The sequence below is a fragment of the Astatotilapia calliptera genome, chromosome 8 (genome assembly GCF_900246225.1).
Source record: "Astatotilapia calliptera chromosome 8, fAstCal1.2, whole genome shotgun sequence".
Classification (NCBI taxonomy): Eukaryota; Metazoa; Chordata; class Actinopteri; order Cichliformes; family Cichlidae; genus Astatotilapia; species Astatotilapia calliptera.
The window spans coordinates 15,103,897-15,127,555 of NC_039309.1; the positions used below are offsets into that span (position 1 = coordinate 15,103,897).

Consider the following 23,659-nt stretch of genomic DNA (forward strand, 5'->3'; position numbering starts at 1 on the left):
CCTTGGGTCTATTTTCAGGAAACATGGGATTTCTTTCCACTGCTACGCCGATGACTCCCAGATTTATTTCCCACTTAAAAAGATAAATGGCTTCTCAGTAGACCCGCTGCTCAGATGCCTTGATGAAATAAGGGCCTGGATGGACTTTTTACATTTTAATGAACAGAAAACAGAAGTGATGGTTTTTGGTGGCGCTTCTGAGGCCACTATTATAGATCTTGGTTCACTGGCACAGTATGTTAAACCAGTCATCACTAATCTGGGAGTTAAAATAGAGGCAAATCTTAAACTTGAAAGCCAGGTCAGAGCTGTTGTAAGATCTAGCTTTTTTCATTTGAGGGAATTAGCCAAAATAAAGCCTTTCTTATCGAAACAGCATTTTGAGACAGTAATCCATGCCTTTGTTACTTCTAGACTGGATTATTGTAACGCACTTTATTTTGGGGTTAGTGATGCGTCCATTAGGCGCCTGCAGGTTGTGCAAAATGCTGCAGCACGTCTTTTAACTGGAACAAAAAAGTTTGAGCACATTACCCCAATTTTAATTTCACTCCACTGGCTACCTGTACATTTTAGGATTGTTTTTAAAATTCTATTATTTGCTTTTAAATCTTTTAATGGCCTGCCCCCCCCCACCTCTCGGAGCTACTACAACCATATACACCTGCCCGTTCCCTTAGGTCCGCCAATCAGCAGCTCCTTAAGGTACCGAAAACCAAGTATAAATTTAAAGGTGATCGTGCTTTTGCTGTAGTTGCTCCAAAGTTGTGGAATGATCTACCCTTGCATGTTAGGCAGGCCTCTTCTCTCTCTGAATTTAAAAGTCTTCTTAAAACATATTTATTCGCTGAAGACTTTGGCATTGATTAGAGGGGTTGACTCAATTTGTTTTAACATGTTTCAATTTATTTTAGTTTTTTAGTTATTTATTTTATCTTATCTCATTTTAATTTTCTTTACTTATGCTATTAGCATGTACAGCACTTTGTGAACTCTGGTTTTATGTTAAAGTGCTTTATAAATAAAGGTGGTATGGTATGGTATTGTGTAGACTGTATTTCTCACCATTGTGGAGCTGCTGTGAATGAAAAAGGTAAGTACTAGTAACTTTTTATTTTTGTATTTATTTGCATCAAAGTGGACTGAATATGCTGCTGAGCTTTAAATAGCCTACTTGGGCGCTTAGAGTGCTGCTTCGAGAAGTTTACGCTGCGCTACTAGCCCCACCCATTTTACGAAACGATGACGTCTGAGCCAATCACGATGCTTCGCGCGGAATTTCAAATATTTTCAAATGCCCATCCATTCACCGATGTGATATTGTTCCGCCAAATTTGTAAACAAAATAGTCCCTTTTGTCTAAACGCGAGTTCAATTTGATCAGAGCAAATACACAGTGCATGACAAACCTAGTATGACAAAATATTACACGCATTTCATTACAAAACACAAGTGAAGTCAAGTTTTAGTGGGGCGACCGAGTGCGTTTAAGTCTGGCGGATTGATATCACAACACTTCCCTGGACCAGGCGACGGACAACAAGGGACCGCTGTTGAAGGTTGCTTACGTTAGGTAGTCGTCGGCATGGCAGATTGTCGTTTTAACTTTAGGCTGATATGATCGTGTAGTTAAAGTCCTCGTTGTATCCTTGTCTATGTTTATGGATTTCCCAGGATTTCACGCATCTGCAAAGTGACTTTCAGGTGAGGATACGATAGTCCTAAACGACCGTTATATTAGAGTTTAATAAGTCGTGTAACACAAGTGGCGACCCGACATTAAGTTTTTTTAACGGTGGCGTTATAACGATACACGTTTTTTCTTTTTTTAACTAGAGAATGTAGTAAATGATAAAAAAACAATCAAACTTACAGCTAGCTATGTATTTCTGGCAAGACGAAAACTACAGTCGAGGCCACCATGCACGTGGGATACTGGGAAAACGTTTGCTAGCGCTTTACTGAGGAACAACGGTCCTGCTGGTTTGTAATAGAAATACAAAACAAATCTAGGATTAGATTAATCCTACATAGAGTTAAAAAGAAGTGTAGAATAAACTAAAACTACCTAAAATGTCATAAACCAAATTAAAAAAAAATAGCTAAATGTCATCGTTAGGTATGAATACAATGTTGCCGCCTAGTAAATGTCTTTCCTCGGCTTGGAACTACATTTAAATGCTATTTAACATTTAAAGTTTGATTGTCTAATGTGGATTTGACTGTGCCTTTCGCTGCTGACACTTGTGTTTCGTAATGTTCCCAGGTAACGTTGGGAAAATGCCGTTGCACGGTAAGATTGTCGTGATTAAGCGGAGTGGAGGAGATGGGACTGAATTTCCTCTGACTGCAGCATGTTTATTTGGAAGGTTGGTAGAGTTGGCCTTTGTTTACCTTCTGTTTTAATCCCACTTACAGTAGTGTTCATACATGTAAGACACCCTCGTGTACTACAGAAAACGCATACACTTCATCAATGTTTCTCATGTTGCGATTGTGATGGGCTATAAAAACTTTACTGTTAAGCTGTTGAAGTGAAGAAACTATGTTTGTTCTCATATACAGTAGACTTTACATTGTTAGATCAAAGCTCTCAAGAAAATCCACATCAGTTTTGCACCATCTGACCGGCTGTAGCTCAGGGAGGTAGAGCTGGTCACTTACTGATCGGAAGGTTGGTGGTTCGATCCCTGGCTCCTCCAGTCTGCATGTCAAGTATCCTTGGGCAAGATACTAACCCGAACTTGCTCTCCGATGGGTCCATCGGAGTATGAATGTCGTTAGAAAGCACTATGTATAAATAAAGTGCTTGTGAGAATGGGTATGATTGGGTGAATGAGGCATGTTGTATAGAGCGCTTTGAGTACTCCGTGAGAGTAGAAAAGCGCTGTATAAGAATCAGTCTTTCTTCATGAGCCTTTAAAGATCAGCTCCCAGTTACATGTAAATATGAAGAGGTTCCACTTATCATGCAGCTGAATGCCTTCTGCTTGTGACCTTACAGGAAGCCTGACTGTGATATTCGTATTCAGCTTCCTCAAGTCTCCAAGGAGCACTGCCGGATTGACTTGAATGAGAATAAAGAGGTAAGAAAATACAAGGAGTGTGACTGCTTTAATGGCCTTAGTTTGCCGATATTTAAAAAATGATTGCTGTGGGGAATGTTTGCTTAGATGCTGTGTAATCATGTAGTTGTGCTTCTGCTTTGAAATGTTTTCATTGTTCATGTGGTGTTTCTCTCTCGCTCTGTCTTTCTGCCAGGTCATTTTGACCAATTTAAGCTCAGCAAATCCAACGCTTGTCAATGGCGAGGTTTTGCAGCAGTCTGAGCGCTTGAAGCATGGAGATGTTATAACCATTATCGACCGTTCTTTCAGGTGAGTGTGGTCTGAAAGAAACATTTTAACAACCTTTTTTCACAAGCCGTTAGACAAACGCTGAGGTAAAGGGCATTCAAGTTGCGTGTGTTGTTGGAACAGAAGTCTAATCTCTGAAATGCAACCTGCAAAAAGTCAAGGATGTGAGGAACCCGCTGAAACCGAATGTAATGCTTAAGCCCAACAATAGAGATTGACAGACCACGTGACTTTCGCGCATTGCATGCCGGTAACTCGTGGCAAAACAATCCAAATACCTGCATCAAATGCAAACATTTGCAGCACCGCAAAACGTTCATTCTTCGGTTCCAATAAATTCTTGCTTTTTCTTTGCCCCCCAAAAAGGTATGCACAAAACGAAGGAGAACAATGCCGGTCCGTGCAAAGACAGACTTAATGAAAAGTCAAAGAAAAGGTACGAGGAAAAAAATCAAACCAGTGAAAGTGTTAGACCCTTACGAGCACACAGAGGGACAAAATACGTTAGCGTGTTGCCCAACTACACCACGCTCATATTTATAATTATACGGTTCTTTGAGTGCGTGCATACACTCGTGAAGTTTAGTAACTTCAGGTCACTGCAACAAGCCCAGGTACAGTTTACCGACGGATGGGTGCAGGACCTTGAAATGCACCGTGTAGAAAGTAAAGACCATCGTACATATCAAAAGTTTACCAGTCTCACAAATCGTCTTCATAAATACACATTCGCTAACAGTTTATTAATAGGACCTTTGAGCTCAACGGTAATTAATTAGTAGAAGAAATAATTTCTGGTTCATTACAGAAATGTAGCAGTGACAATAATATTGTATGCTGTAATCGTACTGGGCAATTAGTGATACAAAACAACAGTTTTGTCCTGTGAATAAAAGTATATGTTTTTGTCAGTGTACCATGGTAATAACAGAAGCGAAACGCAATATTGTGTCAGGACAATTTACTATTTATGCACAATAAATAAAGGAGCATAGCGCGACAATTTCTGTTCAGCGCCAGACTTGCTTGTAACCTATATCACCAATTATGTGATAAAAATGACGCATTAACTACAACAGCAGACTGACCTTTGTGGAAATGCTTGGAGCAGACTAACCTGTGAGCTGGTGTTCTGGGACGTTATATTTTGTCTTTGAATGGCTGCAATCCAGTCGCCTCTTTGTTACTTCGGAAACATGGCTCGAACAATTTCTCTTCAACGACGTAATCCGATAACAACCGATCTCTTTACCCGTCGGCTTTCCGTGGCTGTCATGCGACCGGCTATTGCAGTTAATGATACAACAGCTTCCTGCCATTTTTTGTGTTTCTTTTTATCGCTGTATAACTGATTTCAATTGAAAGCCTGCGTGCGCTAGTACCTCTTGCCACGAGTTCCCAGAATTTGCGGTTTTACCCCTGAGTGACGTCACATTTTCAATCTCTATACTAATATGAAATCTGTGTTGGCCGTTTCAGTTAACATGGTATTGGTTTGTTGGTTATTATTGCTAAATGCAAATTCAGGTGAGCAGCACTGGAGTTAATTTATTGTTTTTCATGTAGAGATAAAAATGAGATAATCTATCTTGTAGAAAAGTGGTGGGTAATTGGAATCTTCTGATGTGTTTAACATATTTTAAGAGCTCATAGATTATACTGCTTGCAGTGGAAATGAAACAGTCCTGTACTTAGTGTCTCCATGTTAGCATTGTCATGGTTACCCTAAAGGGCGTCTTCTATGTCTTTGCTTTTGATTATTTCAGGTTTGAGTATCCTCCGGCACAAACGCCAAAGAAGAGGTCTGCCATTGGAGGCAAACCTGAAACCCTCAAGGTAATTTTATTTATTTATTTTCCTTTTAAACCACTCTATTTCAGCCTTCCACAACTCTCTTAAAAAAGTTATTACCTTTCTAATAAATTGGATTGTTTTACTAATGGGGGCGTCTTATTCTTAGGTTCTTCAAGACCAGCAAGTGGGTGACACCCCTATTGTGGAAAAAGGAGAAAAGAGATTCTCTGAAGTGTCATCAGGTGTGATTTCTATTTAGAAACAGTCGTTTTTAGCAATGTAGCTATGTGAAGCAGCGTACACTTACTAAATATGTCTGAAAATAAGCAGACCCATGTAACCAAAGCTGTAAATGGTCTTGCAGAACAAGCAGCTAAACAGCCACTGACTGATTTGTTTTATTATTTTTTTTTAAGATACTTGTCTTAAAGATGGAGCCAGCCATGACAATATTCAGCGTTCCTTGGAGAAAACCGGAGAGTTGGAGTCCAAGGCAGATGATAGCCTGCTACAAGGCAAGAGCAACTCCCCCTTCAGCGACCTGTATCAAATGATCAAAAAATCTCTGGATGTCAAGACCCCTCGGAAATCTTGTGCCAGTCAGCTTGCAACGCCTTCCTCAAAGGTCGCCTCTCCAAAACCCAATTCGGTCAGAAAAGGTAGTGCCATTTTCACTGAGAGAAAAAGCACTCCTAAGAAAAGTGAAGTTCTAGCTGGACCTGGAAGTACAAACGGGGGAACCCCAGCGTCTGTGAGGAAGCAAGCGAAGGTTCCAGCTGCTGAGACGGCTGAACCCAGAGCAGAAAAGGCTGAAAATGGCAGCGTGATTGAAACGGCTTCACCTCGGAAAAGAGATGGCGCAACTCCTCAGAAGTTTACTGTAAATGAGGTTATTGAGCAAATTACAGCTGAAACACCCAAGTCGCCTGCGAGGAGGAGGAGTAAGGAAATGTCACCTGGCAAAACTCCAGTGACCAAGAACCAAGAAGAAAAAACAAAGGCATCACCCAGGAATTCAGCTGGAAAAGGTTTTCCTGCTCAAAATTGAATTATAATATTTCTGGGTGTGGCTGTATAATTGATATTGTACACTTCTGGTAGCTTGATACTAATGTACGAGCATATTTTGTTTTCATAGGAAAAGAAGTGTCCAAAAAACGCAAGAGTGGAGAACTCGGAGAAGACGTGCCCAAACAGCAAGCGAAGAGGAAACGCGTTTCCTTTGGAGGTTACCTGAGCCCAGAGCTGTTTGACAAACGGTTGCCTCCTGACTCTCCATTACGCAAGGGGGCTACCCCACGGAGGAGCTTGTCTCTCTTGAGACCCAAGCAGTCACTGCTTAGACGAGCATCCGTCATCGGCTTGCTAAAAGTAAGAATGGGCAGTTTAAAGTGACAGTATACTTGGAATGTTAAACACTTATTTAAAACATATTGTTTTCCATAGGAGGGCAGCCCACGTGCAAAAAGTCCTGCAAAAACAAAAACACCATCACCTAAGAAATCACCGAGCAAGAAAATGGCTTCTCCTAAGACTCCAACTTCTGGGAAGAAGTCTCCCAAATCCAGATCACCATCACCCAAGGCAGCATCTCCCGCGAAGAAGTCGCCCAAGTCCAGGTCCCCGTCTCCCGCGAAGAAGTCGCCCAAGTCCAGGTCCCCGTCTCCCGCGAAGAAGTCGCCCAAGTCGCCCAAGTCCAGGTCCCCGTCTCCCGCGAAGAAGTCGCCCAAGTCCAGGTCCCCGTCTCCCGCGAAGAAGTCGCCCAAGTCACCCAAGTCCAGGTCCCCGTCTCCTGCAAAGTCGCCCAAGTCCAGGTCCCCGTCTCCCGCGAAGAAGTCGCCCAAGTCCAGGTCCCCGTCTCCCGCGAAGAAGTCGCCCAAGTCACCCAAGTCCAGGTCCCCGTCTCCTGCAAAGTCGCCCAAGTCCAGGTCCCCGTCTCCCGCGAAGAAGTCGCCCAAGTCCAGGTCCCCGTCTCCCGCGAAGAAGTCGCCCAAGTCCAGGTCCCCGTCTCCCGCGAAGAAGTCGCCCAAGTCACCCAAGTCCAGGTCCCCGTCTCCTGCAAAGTCGCCCAAGTCCAGGTCCCCGTCTCCCGCGAAGAAGTCGCCCAAGTCGCCCAAGTCCAGGTCCCCGTCTCCCGCGAAGAAGTCGCCCAAGTCCAGGTCCCCGTCTCCCGCGAAGAAGTCGCCCAAGTCACCCAAGTCCAGGTCCCCGTCTCCCGCGAAGAAGTCGCCCAAGTCACCCAAGTCCAGGTCCCCGTCTCCCAAAGCAGCTTCTCCTACCAATAAATCACCCAAATCTAGATCTGCTTCTCCTAAAGCAACCGCGAATAAATCACCAAAATCCAAGAGCCCATCTCCTGCAAGAGGAAGATCTCCTCCTAAAGTGGAAACTCCTAAAACCAATGAACAGCAGAAAACTCAACGCAGGGCTTCAGCCCCAGGGCAGATTCCCCACGAGCAAGTTCCTGCTGGAAAAAGAAGGGCAACTGTGGGTTTGCCTGGTACTTCTTTGGAAAGTGTCCCTACTGTCGTCCTTACACCAGCTAAAACTCCCACTAATTCAGGAGTTCAGACCCCCACAGTCAAGGGGCGATTTTCTGTGTCACAAATTAGTACACCCTCTCCAATAGCTGAAGCCGACAAGGTCACTGACCAGGTTCTTTTGCCCACCGTCACCCCTAAAACACACAAGGGAAGGAAAAGCACCTCGCAGAAGACTCCAGGTGCTGCGAAGAGTGCAGTAAAGATGCACAGAAGAAGTGGCATTTCAAGAGCATCTATAAAAGGTATGATAAGTGCTGAAATGTTTGATAGCTGGTTTCAACTCTTGGTTTTTGTTCCCAGCACTAGAAATCTGTCAGTTCCAGTCAGAATGAAGGTCATTAGTGGGAGTAGCTGAAAGCTACTTGTTTTACTCATTTTCTTTTTATCATCTTTAAAAATGTAAATTTAATTTAATCTTTCAAAGCTGTTTATAATTAATTAATGCAGTTGTTGTGGAAAAAGAAATCTGATGATCACGATGAGAATGAGAAGATTAATTTTGTGTGTTTTCTTTCTTTCTTTTTTCTCTCATGTCCATCCAGTCTCCAATCCTTGGGCGCACATTGTGAAATTTGGTCAACCTAAGGCTCAAGTTGTTGCTCCACTTAAAAAAACCATTGGCCAAAAGCCTAAGAAGAGAGCAGTGCCCAAACCACAGGTACATATTGTACCAAGTACAGTTATGTTTTATGTTTATGCGTCTGTTGTTCTGAATCTTTATAATGATCTTTATCAAATCTACTTGTCTTTCCAAAACACCAATCAGACACCTGCCAGAAATCTGAAGGGCTACGTGAGCACTGGACATGCAGACTCGCCCGCCACCATTGTTGTTGGTAGAGCACACAGACAGACCGTTGTGCAGCCAACTGGTGCTGCACCAAGAGTGGTCACCAATGTTGCACTCTTCAAAAAGAACATGAAAATGGATGAAGACTTGACTGGTAAGCACCTCTCCTTCATCCGCAGCAGGTGGTGAAACTTGTGGCCAATTTCAGTTTTGTGCCTTCTTACATTGTGCTGTTTGATTTCAGGTATTTCTGAAATGTTTAAAACTCCTGTAAACGAAAGGAAGCGGAAGTCTTTAATCGATGATAACAGCGTCACAAAGACACCAGCTGGAGGTCAGAGCGCATCTGTGATGGAGCCATCTGTGCTGAGCACACCAGAGGAACCAGGTAAGCTGTGTATTTGTGGTGTTTTGATTGGTAGTGAATCTTGAGTTCTGCATAGTCCAAATAAGCTGGCTGGGACATTAAATTGTTATAAAGGAAAACAAAAATATGACTTATTTACAGGTGAGATGATAGTATCTCCGCTGAGTGTTACATCTGCAGTAAAAGGCAGAAGATACAACAATGAGGCAGTCCAACGCCTCCTTGATGAAGATCAAGACGCCACCTTCATCGGCCAGATTCAGTCAGAGTCAAGTGAACGGCAGAATGCAGATTTGCAGGTGTCCACTGTAACAACTCCCAAACTGAGGCCAGAATTACCAGATTCTCTGACCGGAGTTAAGAGGATCATGAAAACGCCAAAACAGAAGGCTGAGCCTGTTGAAGATTTGAGAGGGAAGCTGTTGAAAACTCCAAAACAGAAGCCTGAAAAACAGGAGTGCCTCACTGGAGTCAAGAGGATCATGAAGACTCCGAGACAGAAAGCCGAACCTTTAGAGGACATCAGAGGGAATCTTCTGAAGACTCCCAAACAGAAGCCTGAACAGCAAGAGTGCTTCACTGGGGTTAAGAGAATATTTAGAACTCCAAAGGAGAAGGCTGAACCGCTTGAAGACCTTCAAGGGAAGATTCTGAAGACCCCCGAAGTCCCAGAAGCTGGTGATGCCAGTTTGGGTGGTGGTAAGGAGCTTCTGCAGACGCCAGCACAGTTGCAAGAATCTGACGCAAAAGGCATGAAAACTCCAAAAAGCTCTCCAGTGGTTCACCTCACTGGAGTCAAGAGAGTGATGAAGACACCTGTGGAGAAAGGTGCTCCTGTCGAAGATGTGGTTGGCGTGAAGAGGCTCATGAGAACTCCCAGACAGAAAGGCGAACCTGTTGAGGCGAATTTCGGGCTCAAGAGACTCATGAAGTCGCCAAGGCTGAGGGGTAATGCTCCAGTGGAGGACTTCGAGGGACTTCAAGAACTTATGGAGGAGCCACTGACTGAGCCCACAGTACAACCAGAGGCAAAGGAGGTAATGCATTCAGTATTCATACAAAATACATGCCCACCAAAAAAGTCTGAACATCTGTCTGTTACTGAGTTAACTCTTATCAATGCCATTGCCTCTAATCCCTGGTTTTAGAAAGTTGTTTGGTGTGCATGGTTTAGTTTTCTAACAAGACCTCATTGTCCAAATTGGTTTTGTTCTATTTTTAGCAGGGTGAAGCTCAGATGTCTCTCGACAGCAGTGCAAACGTGGTAAAAGGTGGGTTAGGTTAACTAAAACTGTTAAATGTTTGTTCTTGGGAGCGTGGACTTGAAAAGGGTTTGATCAGTGTGACTTTCTTTTGTAATGTTGTCAAAACATATCAGCCTCCACACAGATTCAGCGTTAAACTGTTTCTTTCCCCCCTCTCTCTCTCTCCTTTTGGATGATGATGATGATGATGATGATAATAAAACATCAGATGCCATGGAAACGGTCTCTCAGGCAGATGCAGTACTTCTTGAGGAAGCTGAGGTGAAGACTGCTGTGAATGCAGATCCTGCACATGAGAAGAAATCTGTACGAGGCAGAAGGGCAAAAACGGTGGAATCTAAAGCAGCTGAGGATAAACAGGAAGAGCCTGTAATCCCTGCTCCATCCAGAGGAAGAAGAGGAAAGAAAACTGAAGCTACAGCACCACCTGCTGTTAGACAGACAAGAGGCAGAAATGCGAAGACAGCTGTTGAGCTGTCAGCAGAAGAGAATCACCTTCCTTCTCCCAAAGTTGCTCCTAAGCCAAAAAGGGGTAGAAGTGCACAGCAGTCTTCTGATGAGCCTGAAGTTGCTGCTGAAGCTGAGCGTGTTCAGAGCCACCCACTTGATGTTGAGGAGAAAGCAAATGAAAGTGCTGTGCCCAAGCGAGGAAGAAGAGCTAAGCAACCCAAAAAGTCACAGCAACGAAATGCAACTGAGGATGTTCCCCAAGATACACCAGGTATAACACTTTAGATTATTTAGTGCCTTCTCTTAGGAAGTATAACTAATAACTGAGCATGTTGCATTATGTTATTTCATTTTTATCATATGTATGTTTATAATTTATGTATAATTTTCTCCCCCTTGTTTTATCTTGCTCTTGTTTAAATTAGATGCAAATGTAGCCTGCAGTGACCAGCCTGAGGTGTTGCCAGGCAGAGCTGATGAAAACAAATCTGATGCCATGGAAACGGTTGTCCAAGCACGTCAAGCTGAAAGCTTACTTCACGTGCAGACACCAGCTTCAGTTCAGAAGAAATCTGTCCGAGGCAGAAGAGCAAAACAGGCCGAATCTGAAGAACTTGAAGATAAAAAAGAGGCAGCTGAAATTGCTGAAGATCCCATTGTGCCTACTCCAGCGAGAGGAGAAAGAAGAGGGAAGAAAATGGAAGCTGTAGCGCCACCTGCAGCTAGACACACAAAAAGAGGCAGAAATGCAAAGTCTCAGGAGAGCACCTCTGAGACCTCCGCTGATGCCAGTGCCCAAGCGTCTCTGATAAACACCAGTCTGTCTGCACTCCAGACAGAAGAAGCTGTTGTTAAGCCAGTCAGAGGGAGGAGAGCAAAACAAACACCTGTTAAGCCAGCTCAACCAGAGCCTGAAACGGTTGAAACAGCAAGTGGGGAACAGAGCCAAGTGGAAAACTCTGAGCCTCAGAAGACCACTCTTCCCACTGCTGGAAAACCACGAAGAGGGAGAAAGGCAAGACAGGATACCGCTGAACAGAATGAGGTGACAGAAGAGGTGGTCAAGCAGGCAGCAGTGGAGACGAATGAGCAGTCTCAGCCTCCAGCCAGAGTAAAGAGGGGCAGAAATGCCAAACAGGATGAAGAAAAGATGAATGAGCCTGCTAAAAAAATAAAACTAACAAGAAAGTCTGAGGAGGCCCAAACGGAATTAACAGAAGCCCAAACTGTTAAAATGGTCATTTCAGAAACAACAGAACCAGCCCAGATAAGCGAACAGGCCAGTGTGGCCACGAAGCCCAGAAGAGGAGGGCGGAAAGCAAAACAAGACACAGAGAGTGTGGAATCCATTGAGGTCCAAGAGGTCCCTGTTCTCAGCACAGAAAATAAACCCAAACGAGGCAGGAGGGGAAAACCAGCTGCCGAAGAAACTAAAGCCACTGCCGAAAGTCCTGAACACAAGCCGAAGGCTGAGGAGGCGAAAAACGCTGAGCCACTTTCCTCGTCTATGAAAACTAGCAGGTCAAGGGGAGTGAGGGCTTCTGCTAAATGTGAGACTTCACAAGCCATTCCAGCCAAGAGAGCCCGCAGAGGTACAACTGTTTCTCCTGAGGAGGTCAGCACAGAATCCACAGTTTTGGTTTCCGAGCCTGCTCCCACGTCAGTGGAACCAGCAAGAAAGGGAAGACGGGGAGCATTCAAGTCCACAACAGAAGAGCCTACGACGACTACTGATCAGAAGAATCCTGAAGCTGTTGAGAGCAACGCAAAGATGCCCAAAAGATGCGTTAAGTGGAAATCACACTTGGAAGTCTTTGAGATTCCAAAGGCGACACCTGTAAAAGCAGCGCGAGGTAAGAAGTCTAAAGCTGCAGACCAAGTCAACAGTGAAAGCAAAAATGTGTCAAATGATGCCAACAAAACTGAAGAGGAGGATCTCTCAGATAAAGCTGTTGACAGTAGACCTGTTAAGAGAGTCGGACGAGGGGCGAAGACTGCTGCCAAAGTGGAACCTGCAAACAACCCAGAGAAAAACGTTGAAGCCAAAACGCAGCCTAAAACCCGCAGAGGAAGATCAGCAAACAAATAGATGTATTTGTACACATCAGTACCTTTTTAATGATAATCTATTTTTGTACTTGTGGCTTTTTTTCTCTCTCTCTCTCTTTTTTTTTTTTAAGATTGTAATGCTTTGTAGTCCATAGTTTTATAGTGAAAAAGCTTTGCCTGAGTTCAGCAGGGAATCTTTGTTTTTAATCATTTGGTGTCAAGCTGTATTATTCTTCACTGATTCTGCAAATACTTTATGGTTCAAAAAATTGGTTATTAAATTTTTTTCTACATTAGAAAATGTGTGGAAATTGTTTTTATTTTATTAAAAAATGTTTAAATCACAATTTTTGAATGCATCTACATATTGGGTTCAGCTGGTAAATAGATGATCAGGTTAGAAGTAAACACAGTTTATAACTCAAATAGTTATTAGTGTAATAGAATTAGTGATAAAGAAAATAATAGTATGTTTAGCCTGTTATCATAGTGGGCTTTGTGACAATGTTTTAATTAAATGTGTCCTGAGACCTCTGCTGTAACTACCTCAGAGGTTGTAATTTAAGCTCTATTCTGCAGTAGGTTTACAGTTCACCTTAAGTGAAAGGCTTAAAGGTTTCAAGCTGAAATAAATTGGCTTTAAAATGATGCATTTTATAATTCTACTTTAGAGACCTCAAGTGAAATTGGACAAATTTTAAAATATTTCTTTTTTTTTTTTAAATTAATGTTAGCGTTTCTCTATGGCCTCAATGCCACCCCTTTATAAATAAACTTCCATAGACTATGCCTGCTACAGTGAGTGCTCTAGTTCAAAAGCTAAGAGGAACTGTATGATTAAAAACATGGGAGCAACCCGGACGGAGTTTGGTGACGGACTGAAAGCAAACGCGGAGTCGACGCTGGAGGGAGATTTGAGGCGCGTGGAAGGTTGTTGGCCTCAAACTTGGCTAGCGATTTTTGTGCTTCCTGCGTTTGTCGTTATAACTTATTCTTTACATCATGTCAGAGGACATTGACATAAAAACAACGCCGAGAGGGTTTCAGTGCACCCTGTGCAACGTCAATTTATCCAACTGTAAGTAACGGAAGCTAACTCAACCATATACGAGTCTGTTGAAGTGCTGTGAATGTAATAGTTTCTTTAATTTACAGATAACTAATAAAACTGCGGCTACAGTTTGAACGTTGCAGTCATTTCCGTCATAAGTTTAATGAGTGTTACCGCACTTTGCAAATTACACATACATTACTAAGTTATGTCTGCTTTATTTTCCGTAGCTTTAAAGTTTAACATTACTCAGAAAATTCGTAATTTTTTCTACAACACTGCAAAAGTCTTGATCCGAAGGATTATAGTTTCCTTCCAAGCAGCCAGACGTTCTTGCCATGTTGTAAAGTGTTGTTGCGCACTAGTTCTCCAGCCTCAAGGTTTTGTTTGTTTTGTTTTGTTTTTTTGACATGGACTGTTTTTCACTCATTTACAGTCCAGTCGTTTTACCTGACCATATTCAGAGTAATCTTTTGGTTATTATGCCGGTTAACGCATACCTTTGGCTCATTCAAAAATAAAAAAATAAACCATCTTTAAATTGTATATTTGGGCATTTTGTTACTAGCAGCATGCTGCAAAAATATATATTTTGTTCACATTTCTTTAGTTGAGTCTATGAAAACTGCCAAAGATAACACAATTTAAAAGGCACAAAATAATAAACAAGATGATTCTTAAAAAGCTATTAACCAGCACAGTGTGTCCTTAAAAAATGTCAGGCTTAAAAAACACCCACTTATCTGTAGCAGATGTTCAATGTCTCAAAGTTAAAAAAATAAAATAAAATAAAAATACAGCAAACACTTGGCACAGGACCTGAGAGATGCATCTGCCCCGTTCCAGAGCCCGTACCTGAACTTTATTGAAGCATTATTTTTGTCCTACAGCGGCAAGTTTGGATCAGCATCTGAAAGGGAAGAAGCATCAGACACTGAGTGGCGTGCGCGCCACTAGAAAGACCCAGGAAGACCACAGCGTGTTCGTTGGTGGCATCAATCCTGAGATCTCCCAAACTGACTTAGCGGAGTATTTTCAGCAGTTTGGGTCAGTCGCAGATGTCATCATTGACAAAGACAAGGTCAGACAACTATACCCGATCCAGATGTGCACAGTCTTAAAGCAACCCCAAATTACTGCATTTCTATTAAAGCACGACTTTATCCCTTTGCGCTCACAGGGTGTGTATGCCATCGTGCAATTCAGCGAGACAGACAGCATCCAAGCAGCTCTGTCCTGTATTGAGCATAAGCTGAAAGGCCTGAAGCTGCGCGTCAAACCTCGGGAAAAGAAGAATTTCAAGTTGATTCCCAAGAAGAAGAACGATCCCGAGAACCTCCAACAAGTTCTTGACTGCCTTAAACCCGACTTGTGTCAGTTGGTGTCTGTAAGCATCCTCTTTTAAACTTTGCTAAAATGTGTGTGTCTTTAAAAAATGACAAATACACTTTGCTTGTGGAGCAATGAAACTCTCGACTCTGCTAATAGACAAGTTTAGTGTAATCGAAAATATGCAGCTTTGAGAATAGACTAGACGAGCTTATAACATATATGTTTGTTAACAAAGGGACTACGGTGTTGCCCTTTGTTCCCCTCTAGGTGAACGCCCAGATGCAGCATGTTGTTGAGCAATTTCAGCTGGGAGAAAATGAAAAGAATGCCCGAAGCTTGCTGGTTCAACTCATGCAGGAGATTTTTGTAGAGTTTTTCCCAGGTGATCTTTGTAAATACCCGTACACAGGTCTTGCATGCATATTGGTGAGGGGAAAAGAGCAGAAGGAAATGTTTTTCTAACTTTTGTGGCCATATGTTGGGTGGTTTGCAGACAGCCAGATTCTCCCATTTGGTTCATCTGTCAACACGTTTGGCATCCATTCATGTGACCTGGACCTGTTCTTAGACCTAGAACACACCAAGGTGTTCCAGGCTCATGCCAAGTCAACCACAGAACAGGTTCGATGCGCACATTTGGTCACATAATATCACACATGTAGCTCGATAAAGAAGACGCCTTTGGTGAGATTCCCTCTTTCTTCAGCCAGGGGAAGGCGTGTCAGACGATGGGCGGTCTGAGGACTCTATACTGTCTGATATCGACCTGTCCACAGCCGCTCCAGCTGAGGTTCTCGACCTCGTGGCGATGATCCTGAAACGCTGCGTCCCCAGCGTGCATAAAGTCCACGTGGTCAGCAGCGCTCGTCTCCCCGTTGTCAAATTCCATCACCGTGAGCTTAACCTGCAGGGGGACATCACCATTAATAACAGGTTGGTGAGCGAATGCAATATTGTGCAGCATCTGCTGTCTTCAGCTCTGTTTTTATTTTATCTGTGAGCGTAACAGCTGTTTTTCCTCACTAGACTAGCAGTAAGAAACACCCGCTTCCTCCAGCTGTGCTCAGGGATTGATGAAAGGCTGAGGCCTCTTGTGTACACGATCCGGTACTGGGCCAAGCAGAAGCAGCTTGCCGGTAAGACGCAGCAACTTAAAACAAGATCATTGAAACGGATGCCCGTGTTTCAGTTTCCTCTGTATTTTAGGTGGTTATTTCATTTTCTGGTCAACAGATGTCAGTAGAACTTCACTGCCTCTTAGATCACTGATGCGAGAAGAGTGATTTTACAATTTTATTACCTTGTTATGATGAAATAAGACGACACAAACAGCTTTTTTTCTTGTATTGCCAGTGTCGACTCATATTAAAATCTTAATGAATGTTGCTCACTGACACTACTAATTGCCTTTCTGGTGATTACCTTTACTCTTGAGCCATGGTTCTTCTATTCCAGTTGTCACAGCAGCACAACAGTTATTCGGGTTTATTAGTGAACTGTAATGATGTTATGGCTGCGTGAGTCACCGTCAGTCCGAGTGCGTAAACAAACGGGTGACAAAACCCCCCAAAAAAACTTGTGGCTGTGTTCTGATTCGTTTCTTCTTCTTAGTAATGCTGTCACATTGTGGTGTGTAGGTAATCCTAGTGGTGCCGGTCCCCTTCTGAACAACTACGCTCTCACGCTGCTGATTATCTTCTTCTTGCAAAACTGTGAGCCTGCTGTCCTCCCTACAGTGGATCAGCTCAAAGACTTGGCCTGTAAGTGCTGCATCGCTTCTACACTTCACACAAGGACATTTTTGTATACTTAACCAACTAAATACAGTACTGTGCAAAAGTTTTGAGCCACCCCTCATTTCTTTATATTTTGCTTCCAAGGAGCCAGACTTGCTAATCATTTTTAAAGTGGTTTTGAGCAATAGTTCTCTGGGCTTTCTTAAGGTCTTTCAAAGCTCTTCCTTGGGCATTGGCTGCTTTTTTAAATCCTCTTCAATCCAGTTGTTGTGCCTGACAAATATCAGAGGAATGTTTCTTTGTTTATTAAGTCACTTAGAACTGAGCTGTGAGTCATCCAAGGATGAAAAAGGCACCTAATTCAAAGCAAGAACCTGTGTTGTGTCTACACATAACAAGCAACTAAGCAATTTTTAAATTTAGGCACTTTGTTACTAGCAGCCTGTCACAAAAACACATAATCTGTTCTCTTTTTATTTAGTTGAATCTATGAAAAATGCCAAAGATAACACTGTTTAATAGGAACAAAAATGAACAGAATATTAATTTTAAAGCCTGGTTTATCTCTGCACAGTGTTTGCTTAGAAAATGAGCAGACTGGACAAGGGGGGGCAAAAGAAGAAGTGGAAGGCCTAAAAAACTATCTATAGCGGATGAACAGTATCTGAAGTCGTTAAGAAAAAAATCCAGCAAAGTTCTGACACAGGATGTGAGAGATGCACCTGACCAGTTAATCTGCCTACTGTTCACTGAAGCCTCATGAGAAATGGTCTCAGTAGAAGGGTGGCTGTCAAGAAGCCATTATTAAGAAGGAGGCACAGGGAGAAAGAACTGGGCTGAAAACCAGTGGCAATGGGTCTGATGGAGTGATGAATCCAAATGAAAAATTTTGGTTAATATCATCATTAATATGCACGGAGGTTGGTAGAGGTAGAACAGTGAGTATTTAGTGATCGTCAGAGGTGGCCAGTTAATTTACCCAAGGGTCCACATGAGGTGCTTTTGTGGGTGCACCAATAAGCTGAACTCAGTTCTGCTCAGTGTTAATTTTATGTGATTTTCTGGGAAATCACAAAGCTGGTCCTGACGGCTGCATACCTAGATTTGTACAGCTCAGTGAAAAAGGCTTTTTTGCAGCTTGGCTAACAAAGCTTTAGATATCTGTTCTGCTCATTCAAGTTCTTATATTTCTTTCTTCAAACTGTAGTAATTAAACAGCAATCTGCTTTCCCCAAGCTGAACACGCGGCTTTACCTCTGACTTAAGTAAAAAAAAACTACTTGTCTTTTTCTCAGTCTATTTTTGTTTTGTTTTTTGTAGCTAACAGACATTTTTTGGGACTAGCAAACACACCTCGTAAATGTTAGTTCCAATGTATATGTCCTTCAAGAAGCTTGGAGAACGATTCCTGAAGAATGCTTCAGGAAGAGAAAAAATATATTCTCGTGTATATATTTCCATTTTGATGTTCGGGGGGTTTTTGTCCTAGGGAGAGTCAAACTGTTCATGGCTCCTTCAGCGGCTCACGACCCCTTAAGATTTCTTTTTGTACCAAAACACAGGTTAAGAACATTGAGACAATCTTTGACAAAAATGAGAAATTTGACAAAGGAATAGATCAAGAGCTCAGAAACAAAATCCTTCTGATCTGGAAAGGATTATGCATGTCTTTGTTACACATAAACTGGACTACTGTAATGAACTATATGCTGAAGTTAATCAATCATCCCTTGCCTGTTTACTATTAGTCCAAAACGCTGCAGCTGCTGATTACTGAGTAGGACGAAAAAGCGAGGTCACGTTCCTCCAGCGGTGGCAGCTTTGGCTCTGGTGCATTACAGAGTCCAGTATAAAGTGGCACAGTTTGTTGTCTCGTGTTGGATACGCTCCCTGGAGATCTTTAAGGTTTGCTTCTCAATCACTCTGTGGTTGAAGTTTATTTCCAGAGAAGGCATCTCCAGCTGCCTCTCTCTTCCCGCTCCACCACAACCACCCACACATGCAGGGCCTTGGAGTAGGGGTATGTCACCAGGGTGCAGAGGAGGCTACCCCCCCCTCTGTCCCCTTCTGGCTGCCTCTGCCTCAATTTTATCCCACAACTTAGACATTCACATTATTCACACTCTCATTACACATACATATAGGATCTTGGGGGTGGGCACGATACACGGAGTCCAAAGTACCATCAGGGTGTACACCTCACCCCTGGCGTCGTTGCCCACCTCTCAATTTTAAATACACTTAGACATTGAGGGCTATCAGGAGGGACTATGCGCTTACCTGCTGCTCCTTGGCAGGTAGCTCCATGCCCTCCTGGGTTTTAATTGCACCTTAGAACACACATGCATCAACACTACAATGAGCGGGTGGAGGGAGGTTTGGAGTCTTCTCCCACCCCCATTCTCTGCGGCCTGCTGGAGCGGGAGGGCTAGGTGGAGTTGGCCGTCCGACTGCGGTCTGGAGTGTGGGGCCTCCCTGCTGCTACGGAGTCGGGGTGGTCTGCCTCTCCCCACCGCAGGGAAAAGGGTAACACCACCTGGGTCTGGGTGCAGTTCCCCCCTCCAGGGGCAAGGGTACCTAGACCCGGTTTGTAGAGTACGCTTGGGGAGTGTGATCGTGTGTACAACGTCTCTTTATGTATGTCTCCACGTTGGTTGAGTGTGGAGTAAGTGCATATGAGAGCATGAGGGGGGGAATGGATGTTTGTATATGTGTGTGCCTGTATGTCTGTGTCTATATGTCAGGTTGGGTATCAGACACCACCTCTCTGGGGACATCTCAGGCCCTCCATGGTTTGGAGGCCTATCTCCACCCACCACCACTTCCCCTGCCGGTGGCGGACTCCCTCAGGTGTCGGTGTGTTGGTGGTTCTTTGTGTCTGGGGGTGGGTGTCCAGGTACACACCGGCTCACTCCTTGGCGGCCGCTTATCGGGGCCTGGAGCCTGGGGCTCGCTCGGGCCCCTTCGGGGGTGGGGTGCCCCCGGCCTCTCGGCCTGGGGCTCGGTCACTCAGGCGCAGCTGGCTGCCGGCGGAGCTCACGGGCGCGTCACTGCAACTCCCCCTGGCTTCTGCTCCGCGGCTGCTGAGTGAGCCCTCATCTGGGACTCTCCTCAGCTCTTACTGGAACAGTGGCGCGGCTGCCCCTCTGTTGGTCTTCCATGGTTTCTTGTGTTCTGGGGGCCTCTGGATGTCTGGAGTTTTGATCTCCTCCATACCTGCTTCACACCCTGGAGGACGGGGCTGTGGCCCCCCCACACTCCCTAGCAGATCGTTACATGGAGAAACCTTTGGAATACAAGCGCGCTGATCCACACAGGTATGCACACGGGTGTTCACTGCTCGTAGACCCAAATTACACCTTTCTTGGCTGCTACTTCGAAGCACATCTGTCCTGCGTGCTGCACAACAACATTGAATATTTAGTATTTACTGCTGTTTACACTTAGCTAGATTAATGCGATGGTGTTGTGTTTAGTATGTTGCTTTGTTTTTTTTGTTTTTTTGTCTTTTTTTTGCTTGTTTTCCATTCTTCTCTCAACAGGTGATCCAGGAGATTTTTATTTTTTTTCTCCCCCCCTTTCTCACTGTCCCTCTCCCCTTCTGTTTTTCCTTTCCTTCCTCTTTCTTTCTCCCTTTCCTATCTCTCACTCATGTCTGTCCCGTCTGTAACATCTGAAAATAAAATATAATAAATAATAAAAACAAAGATCGACCAAATGGACCAATACGGCAATGCCACGATGATCCATTTGGCAAAGTAAATCCATTGGGTATCCTTGTTGGTCTTCAGACAACAATTCTGATGGCTAAAGAACCAAATGGGACAGGCGGAGAAAAAAAAAAAAAGAAGTTGCAGTTGCACCAAAAATTATGGGATGACCTCCCAAATGACCTCAGACAAATATGTGGCTGTTTTTAAATCTAAAATAAAGACACAGCTTTTCTGTTATGCTTTTGGAAACTTTGCCGGACCTCTGTTTGGATGATTGATTACTGTTTGGTTTTTCATGTAAACCCTGTGAATGCGTGTCTGTTTATTCGAATTTATTTTAGTGTAAAGCACTTTGGTGTCAAATATGCTATATAAATAAATTTTTCTTCCTTAAACTACTGTTTAGTTTGAATTCCCTCAACTCTCATCACTTGCACTGAGGAACAAATCTGAGTGTATGAGCACCGAGAGTTACCTGACCCTACTTTTACAATTAACTGTTTAATTTAAAGAAAAACTTTAATAAAAAACAAAATACTTCTTAATATATTTTGTCTTGCAGACAGACTAAAATGACCGTTTCTATTAAAGGTAACTTAGATAATGTATACTGTGACTTTAGCTTATGTATTAACTGTTTAACCTGTGTTAATAATTATTAACTTGATTGCAGGTGAGGAGGAAGAGTGTGTGATTGAAGGCTGGAACTGCACCTTCCCCAGTCAGCCAATTGCTGTTCCCCCCAGCAAGAACACTCAGCAGCTCTGTAAGTTAAAGTTAAAATGTAAAGAAAGAAATGTGTTAGTCAGAGATTTGCTCGCTCTAAACAAATCGTTTCTCTGTCCAGGTACCCTGCTGGCTGCCTTCTTCTCCTTTTATGCCAAGTTTGATTTTGCAAGTAGTGTTATATCTGTTAGGGAGGGCCGTTCATTTCCAATCACAGATTTCCTCAGTCAGAATAAAGAGGACGATGCTTTGCAAGAGGACCAGTCCACCAAGGCCCATCAGCAACGTCCCAAACTTGGCCCCCTAAACCTCTTAGACCCCTTTGAGCTTTCCCACAATGTAGCAGGAAACCTGAATGAACGGTGTCAGCGCAGCTTTCAGAGGGAGTGCCAAGAGGCTGAGAAGTACTGCCGCAGCCTGCAGTATCAGCGAAAATCTACTAAGGGGAAACCGTGGGGCCTGGTGCGCTTATTTAGCCCACATGGGGAAGCGACACCGTGCAAAACAGAGCAGCTGACCATCAGTATCCCGTTCAAGTCGGCCTCGCTCCCAGAACGACTGCGCGACGAACTGCACGCAGCGGGAGACGGTTTCCGGCTGCTGTGGTTTCAGAGAGTTTGCTCTGCTGTGGAGGAAGTACTGAAAAACATTCTCAAGTGTCACCTCGCTCCCTCTAAAGATGCTGTATTTGGCGAGGACTCGTCCATTTCTGCTGAGGAAATGGAAACTACACAAGCTTCTGTCACATCGTCACTCAGTGACAGCTTTGACGGTGCTGAAGCCCAAATCGAAGCCAGCCCTCTGGGTACAGTTGTTATCGGTGGCAAGAGGCCGCTGTCTTCTGGCAGTGATGCTTCGGTGTCGCCGCAAGGCAAAAAGCCAAGAATGGCGAGACGAGGGAAGCCTGAGCTCCTGGCATGGATGTGCATGCAAAAACACGTAGTGTGGGCGGGCAGGAGGAAAGTGAAACGGGAGCTGATCAAAGATGCTGACTCGAGGCCAGAGGGCAGCTGTGTGGAGCTGGAGTCCCAGGTTACGGCTTTCATCATTGAAAAAGAGCCAGAGCTCAAGGAACCCCTGGAGTTTAATGTTCAGCCCCAGATGCTGGGAGGAACAGAAAGCACAAGGGCAGTGCTCAAGTTAGAGCCGAGCAGCGACAAGACAGGAGTGTTTCAAGACTTCTTTCATTTCCTGGAAGCTTTCTTACCCAAGATGGTAGAGACATTGTTAGAAAAAGAAGAGGCTAGTGCTTAAAAGGCAATATGTTTCCCTAAATGAAAGATTTTTTTTGTATTAGTTATGAAAAAAAGATGCAGTAAATGCTGTGTAAATGAATCATTAAAAAAAGGGACAAACAGCTGTCTATTATATGTTTTTAATGGTTTTCATTCATACTGTACGTTTGTACTTCTGAGTTCTTGAATATTTCACATTTGAGGTTCTGATTGGCCCATTTTTAAGTTTAACGTGACTTAGTTTTACTGTCTTATTTTTAAAGTCATTCTGTTTGGTTTAACAGCTCCACATCTTGTTTTCAGCTGAATAAAGTCCTTTTGTAAAAACTCTTCCTCTCAACACTTTCTTTTACATAAAGAGTTGTAAAGTGTAACAAATTTGCAAAAATAGAGTTGTTTGTTTCACGGTTTTCCAGAAAGAAGCCGTTGGGCGAAGCTTTCTTTTTTTCTGTTTCCCTCGTCGGCTCTGTGCTCATATGACTTAGACAGATGAGAGTAATTATTCAGGCAGGCAGTCTTCTTTATTACAGCAGGACAAGGTGGAGCTGAGGGATGCACAGAGCTCCCATGTGCTGATTAACATCATTCATCTCACTTTTATAGGGAAATACAGATGGTCTGCTTGTGAGATAGGCCTATGGAGATAGCTGTGATGATAAAGAGTGTTGAGATGAGATAGTACATGTTAATCTGACGCTGGTTCACATTAATGACAGGATGTTTATTGTTGCCACATTATTACAGAGGAAACTGTAACGTATGACCCAGCCGGTTAGGATATTTGTGATCCCTCACGATTCACAGTGTATTTTGGGTCTGACTGCTATTTAAAAAAAGGAAACTTGTGGTAATGTGCAGTTTTGGTTTGATTTTTGGCCCATATTTCACAATCCTCCCCTCCTTCCTTTACATTTTGTAAGCAAAATAATGGAAATTGACTTATTAAAATGTGCAAACATCTGTGTTTCTGAGTAAATAAAGAAAAAACAGTAATTCTAATGAGGTCAAAAGTTAACATTTGGTGTTACCACCTTTATTCTTCAATGCATCCTGAACACTCTTACTTCTTGTCATATTTTTTAAAAATCGTCTTCAGGATTAGTTCTCCAGATGTCTTGAAGGACTTTCAAAGCTCTTCTTTGGATGTTGGCTGCCTTTTGTTCTCACTGCTTCAGTAATGTTAAGGCTCAGGCAGGTTCTGTGACAGGTCTTTGCTGATGTTTTTCTAATTCCAAAGGATATGACTTTCACA

The 23,659-nt window shown here is 43.4% G+C and overlaps 2 protein-coding genes across 12 annotated transcripts; both read left to right on the forward strand.

Annotated features, from left to right (window-relative positions):
• The first annotated feature begins 1,373 nt into the window (after positions 1–1,373).
• On the forward strand, positions 1,374–12,856 carry mki67 (marker of proliferation Ki-67). Of its 10 annotated transcripts, none has more exons than XM_026178907.1 (17): positions 1,374–1,704; positions 2,267–2,369; positions 3,005–3,086; positions 3,262–3,377; positions 5,123–5,192; positions 5,317–5,392; positions 5,567–6,178; positions 6,289–6,521; positions 6,597–6,949; positions 7,259–7,935; positions 8,236–8,351; positions 8,460–8,637; positions 8,728–8,871; positions 8,992–9,887; positions 10,073–10,121; positions 10,324–10,836; positions 10,991–12,856. In XM_026178907.1, the coding sequence occupies exons 2-17, from the start codon at positions 2,281–2,283 to the stop codon at positions 12,652–12,654; spliced, it is 5,868 nt and encodes a 1,955-aa protein (XP_026034692.1). In that variant the 5' UTR covers positions 1,374–1,704; positions 2,267–2,280; the 3' UTR covers positions 12,655–12,856. The 10 variants fall into 10 exon arrangements, with proteins under 10 accessions (XP_026034692.1, XP_026034690.1, XP_026034686.1 ...); XM_026178905.1 differs by having other exon boundaries at positions 1,502–1,704; positions 6,597–7,144; positions 7,214–7,935; XM_026178901.1 differs by having other exon boundaries at positions 1,502–1,704; positions 6,597–7,135; positions 7,172–7,935.
• Positions 12,857–13,429: 573 nt separating this feature from the next.
• On the forward strand, positions 13,430–22,734 carry tut1 (terminal uridylyl transferase 1, U6 snRNA-specific). 2 transcript variants are annotated; one of them, XM_026178908.1, is made up of 11 exons: positions 13,430–13,544; positions 13,624–13,692; positions 14,556–14,746; positions 14,846–15,052; positions 15,265–15,379; positions 15,491–15,618; positions 15,704–15,930; positions 16,024–16,133; positions 16,635–16,757; positions 21,120–21,212; positions 21,294–22,734. In XM_026178908.1, the coding sequence occupies exons 1-11, from the start codon at positions 13,448–13,450 to the stop codon at positions 22,424–22,426; spliced, it is 2,493 nt and encodes an 830-aa protein (XP_026034693.1). In that variant the 5' UTR covers positions 13,430–13,447; the 3' UTR covers positions 22,427–22,734. The 2 variants fall into 2 exon arrangements, with proteins under 2 accessions (XP_026034693.1, XP_026034694.1); XM_026178909.1 differs by having other exon boundaries at positions 13,432–13,692.
• The last annotated feature ends 925 nt before the right edge of the window (positions 22,735–23,659 follow it).

Bases quoted from the DNA above. Each gene is read 5' to 3' on its own strand.
- mki67 (XM_026178897.1), top strand. From the start codon at position 2,281: ATGCCGTTGCACGGTAAGATTGTCGTGATTAAGCGGAGTGGAGGAGAT. The intron at 7,936-8,235 runs GTATGATAAGTG...ATGTCCATCCAG, and splicing joins TTCAAGAGCATCTATAAAAG to TCTCCAATCCTTGGGCGCAC. The intron at 8,638-8,727 runs GTAAGCACCTCT...GTTTGATTTCAG, and splicing joins AATGGATGAAGACTTGACTG to GTATTTCTGAAATGTTTAAA.
- tut1 (XM_026178908.1), top strand. From the start codon at position 13,448: ATGATTAAAAACATGGGAGCAACCCGGACGGAGTTTGGTGACGGACTG. The intron at 13,545-13,623 runs GTTGTTGGCCTC...ACATCATGTCAG, and splicing joins AGATTTGAGGCGCGTGGAAG to AGGACATTGACATAAAAACA. The intron at 16,134-16,634 runs GTAAGACGCAGC...TGTGGTGTGTAG, and splicing joins CAAGCAGAAGCAGCTTGCCG to GTAATCCTAGTGGTGCCGGT.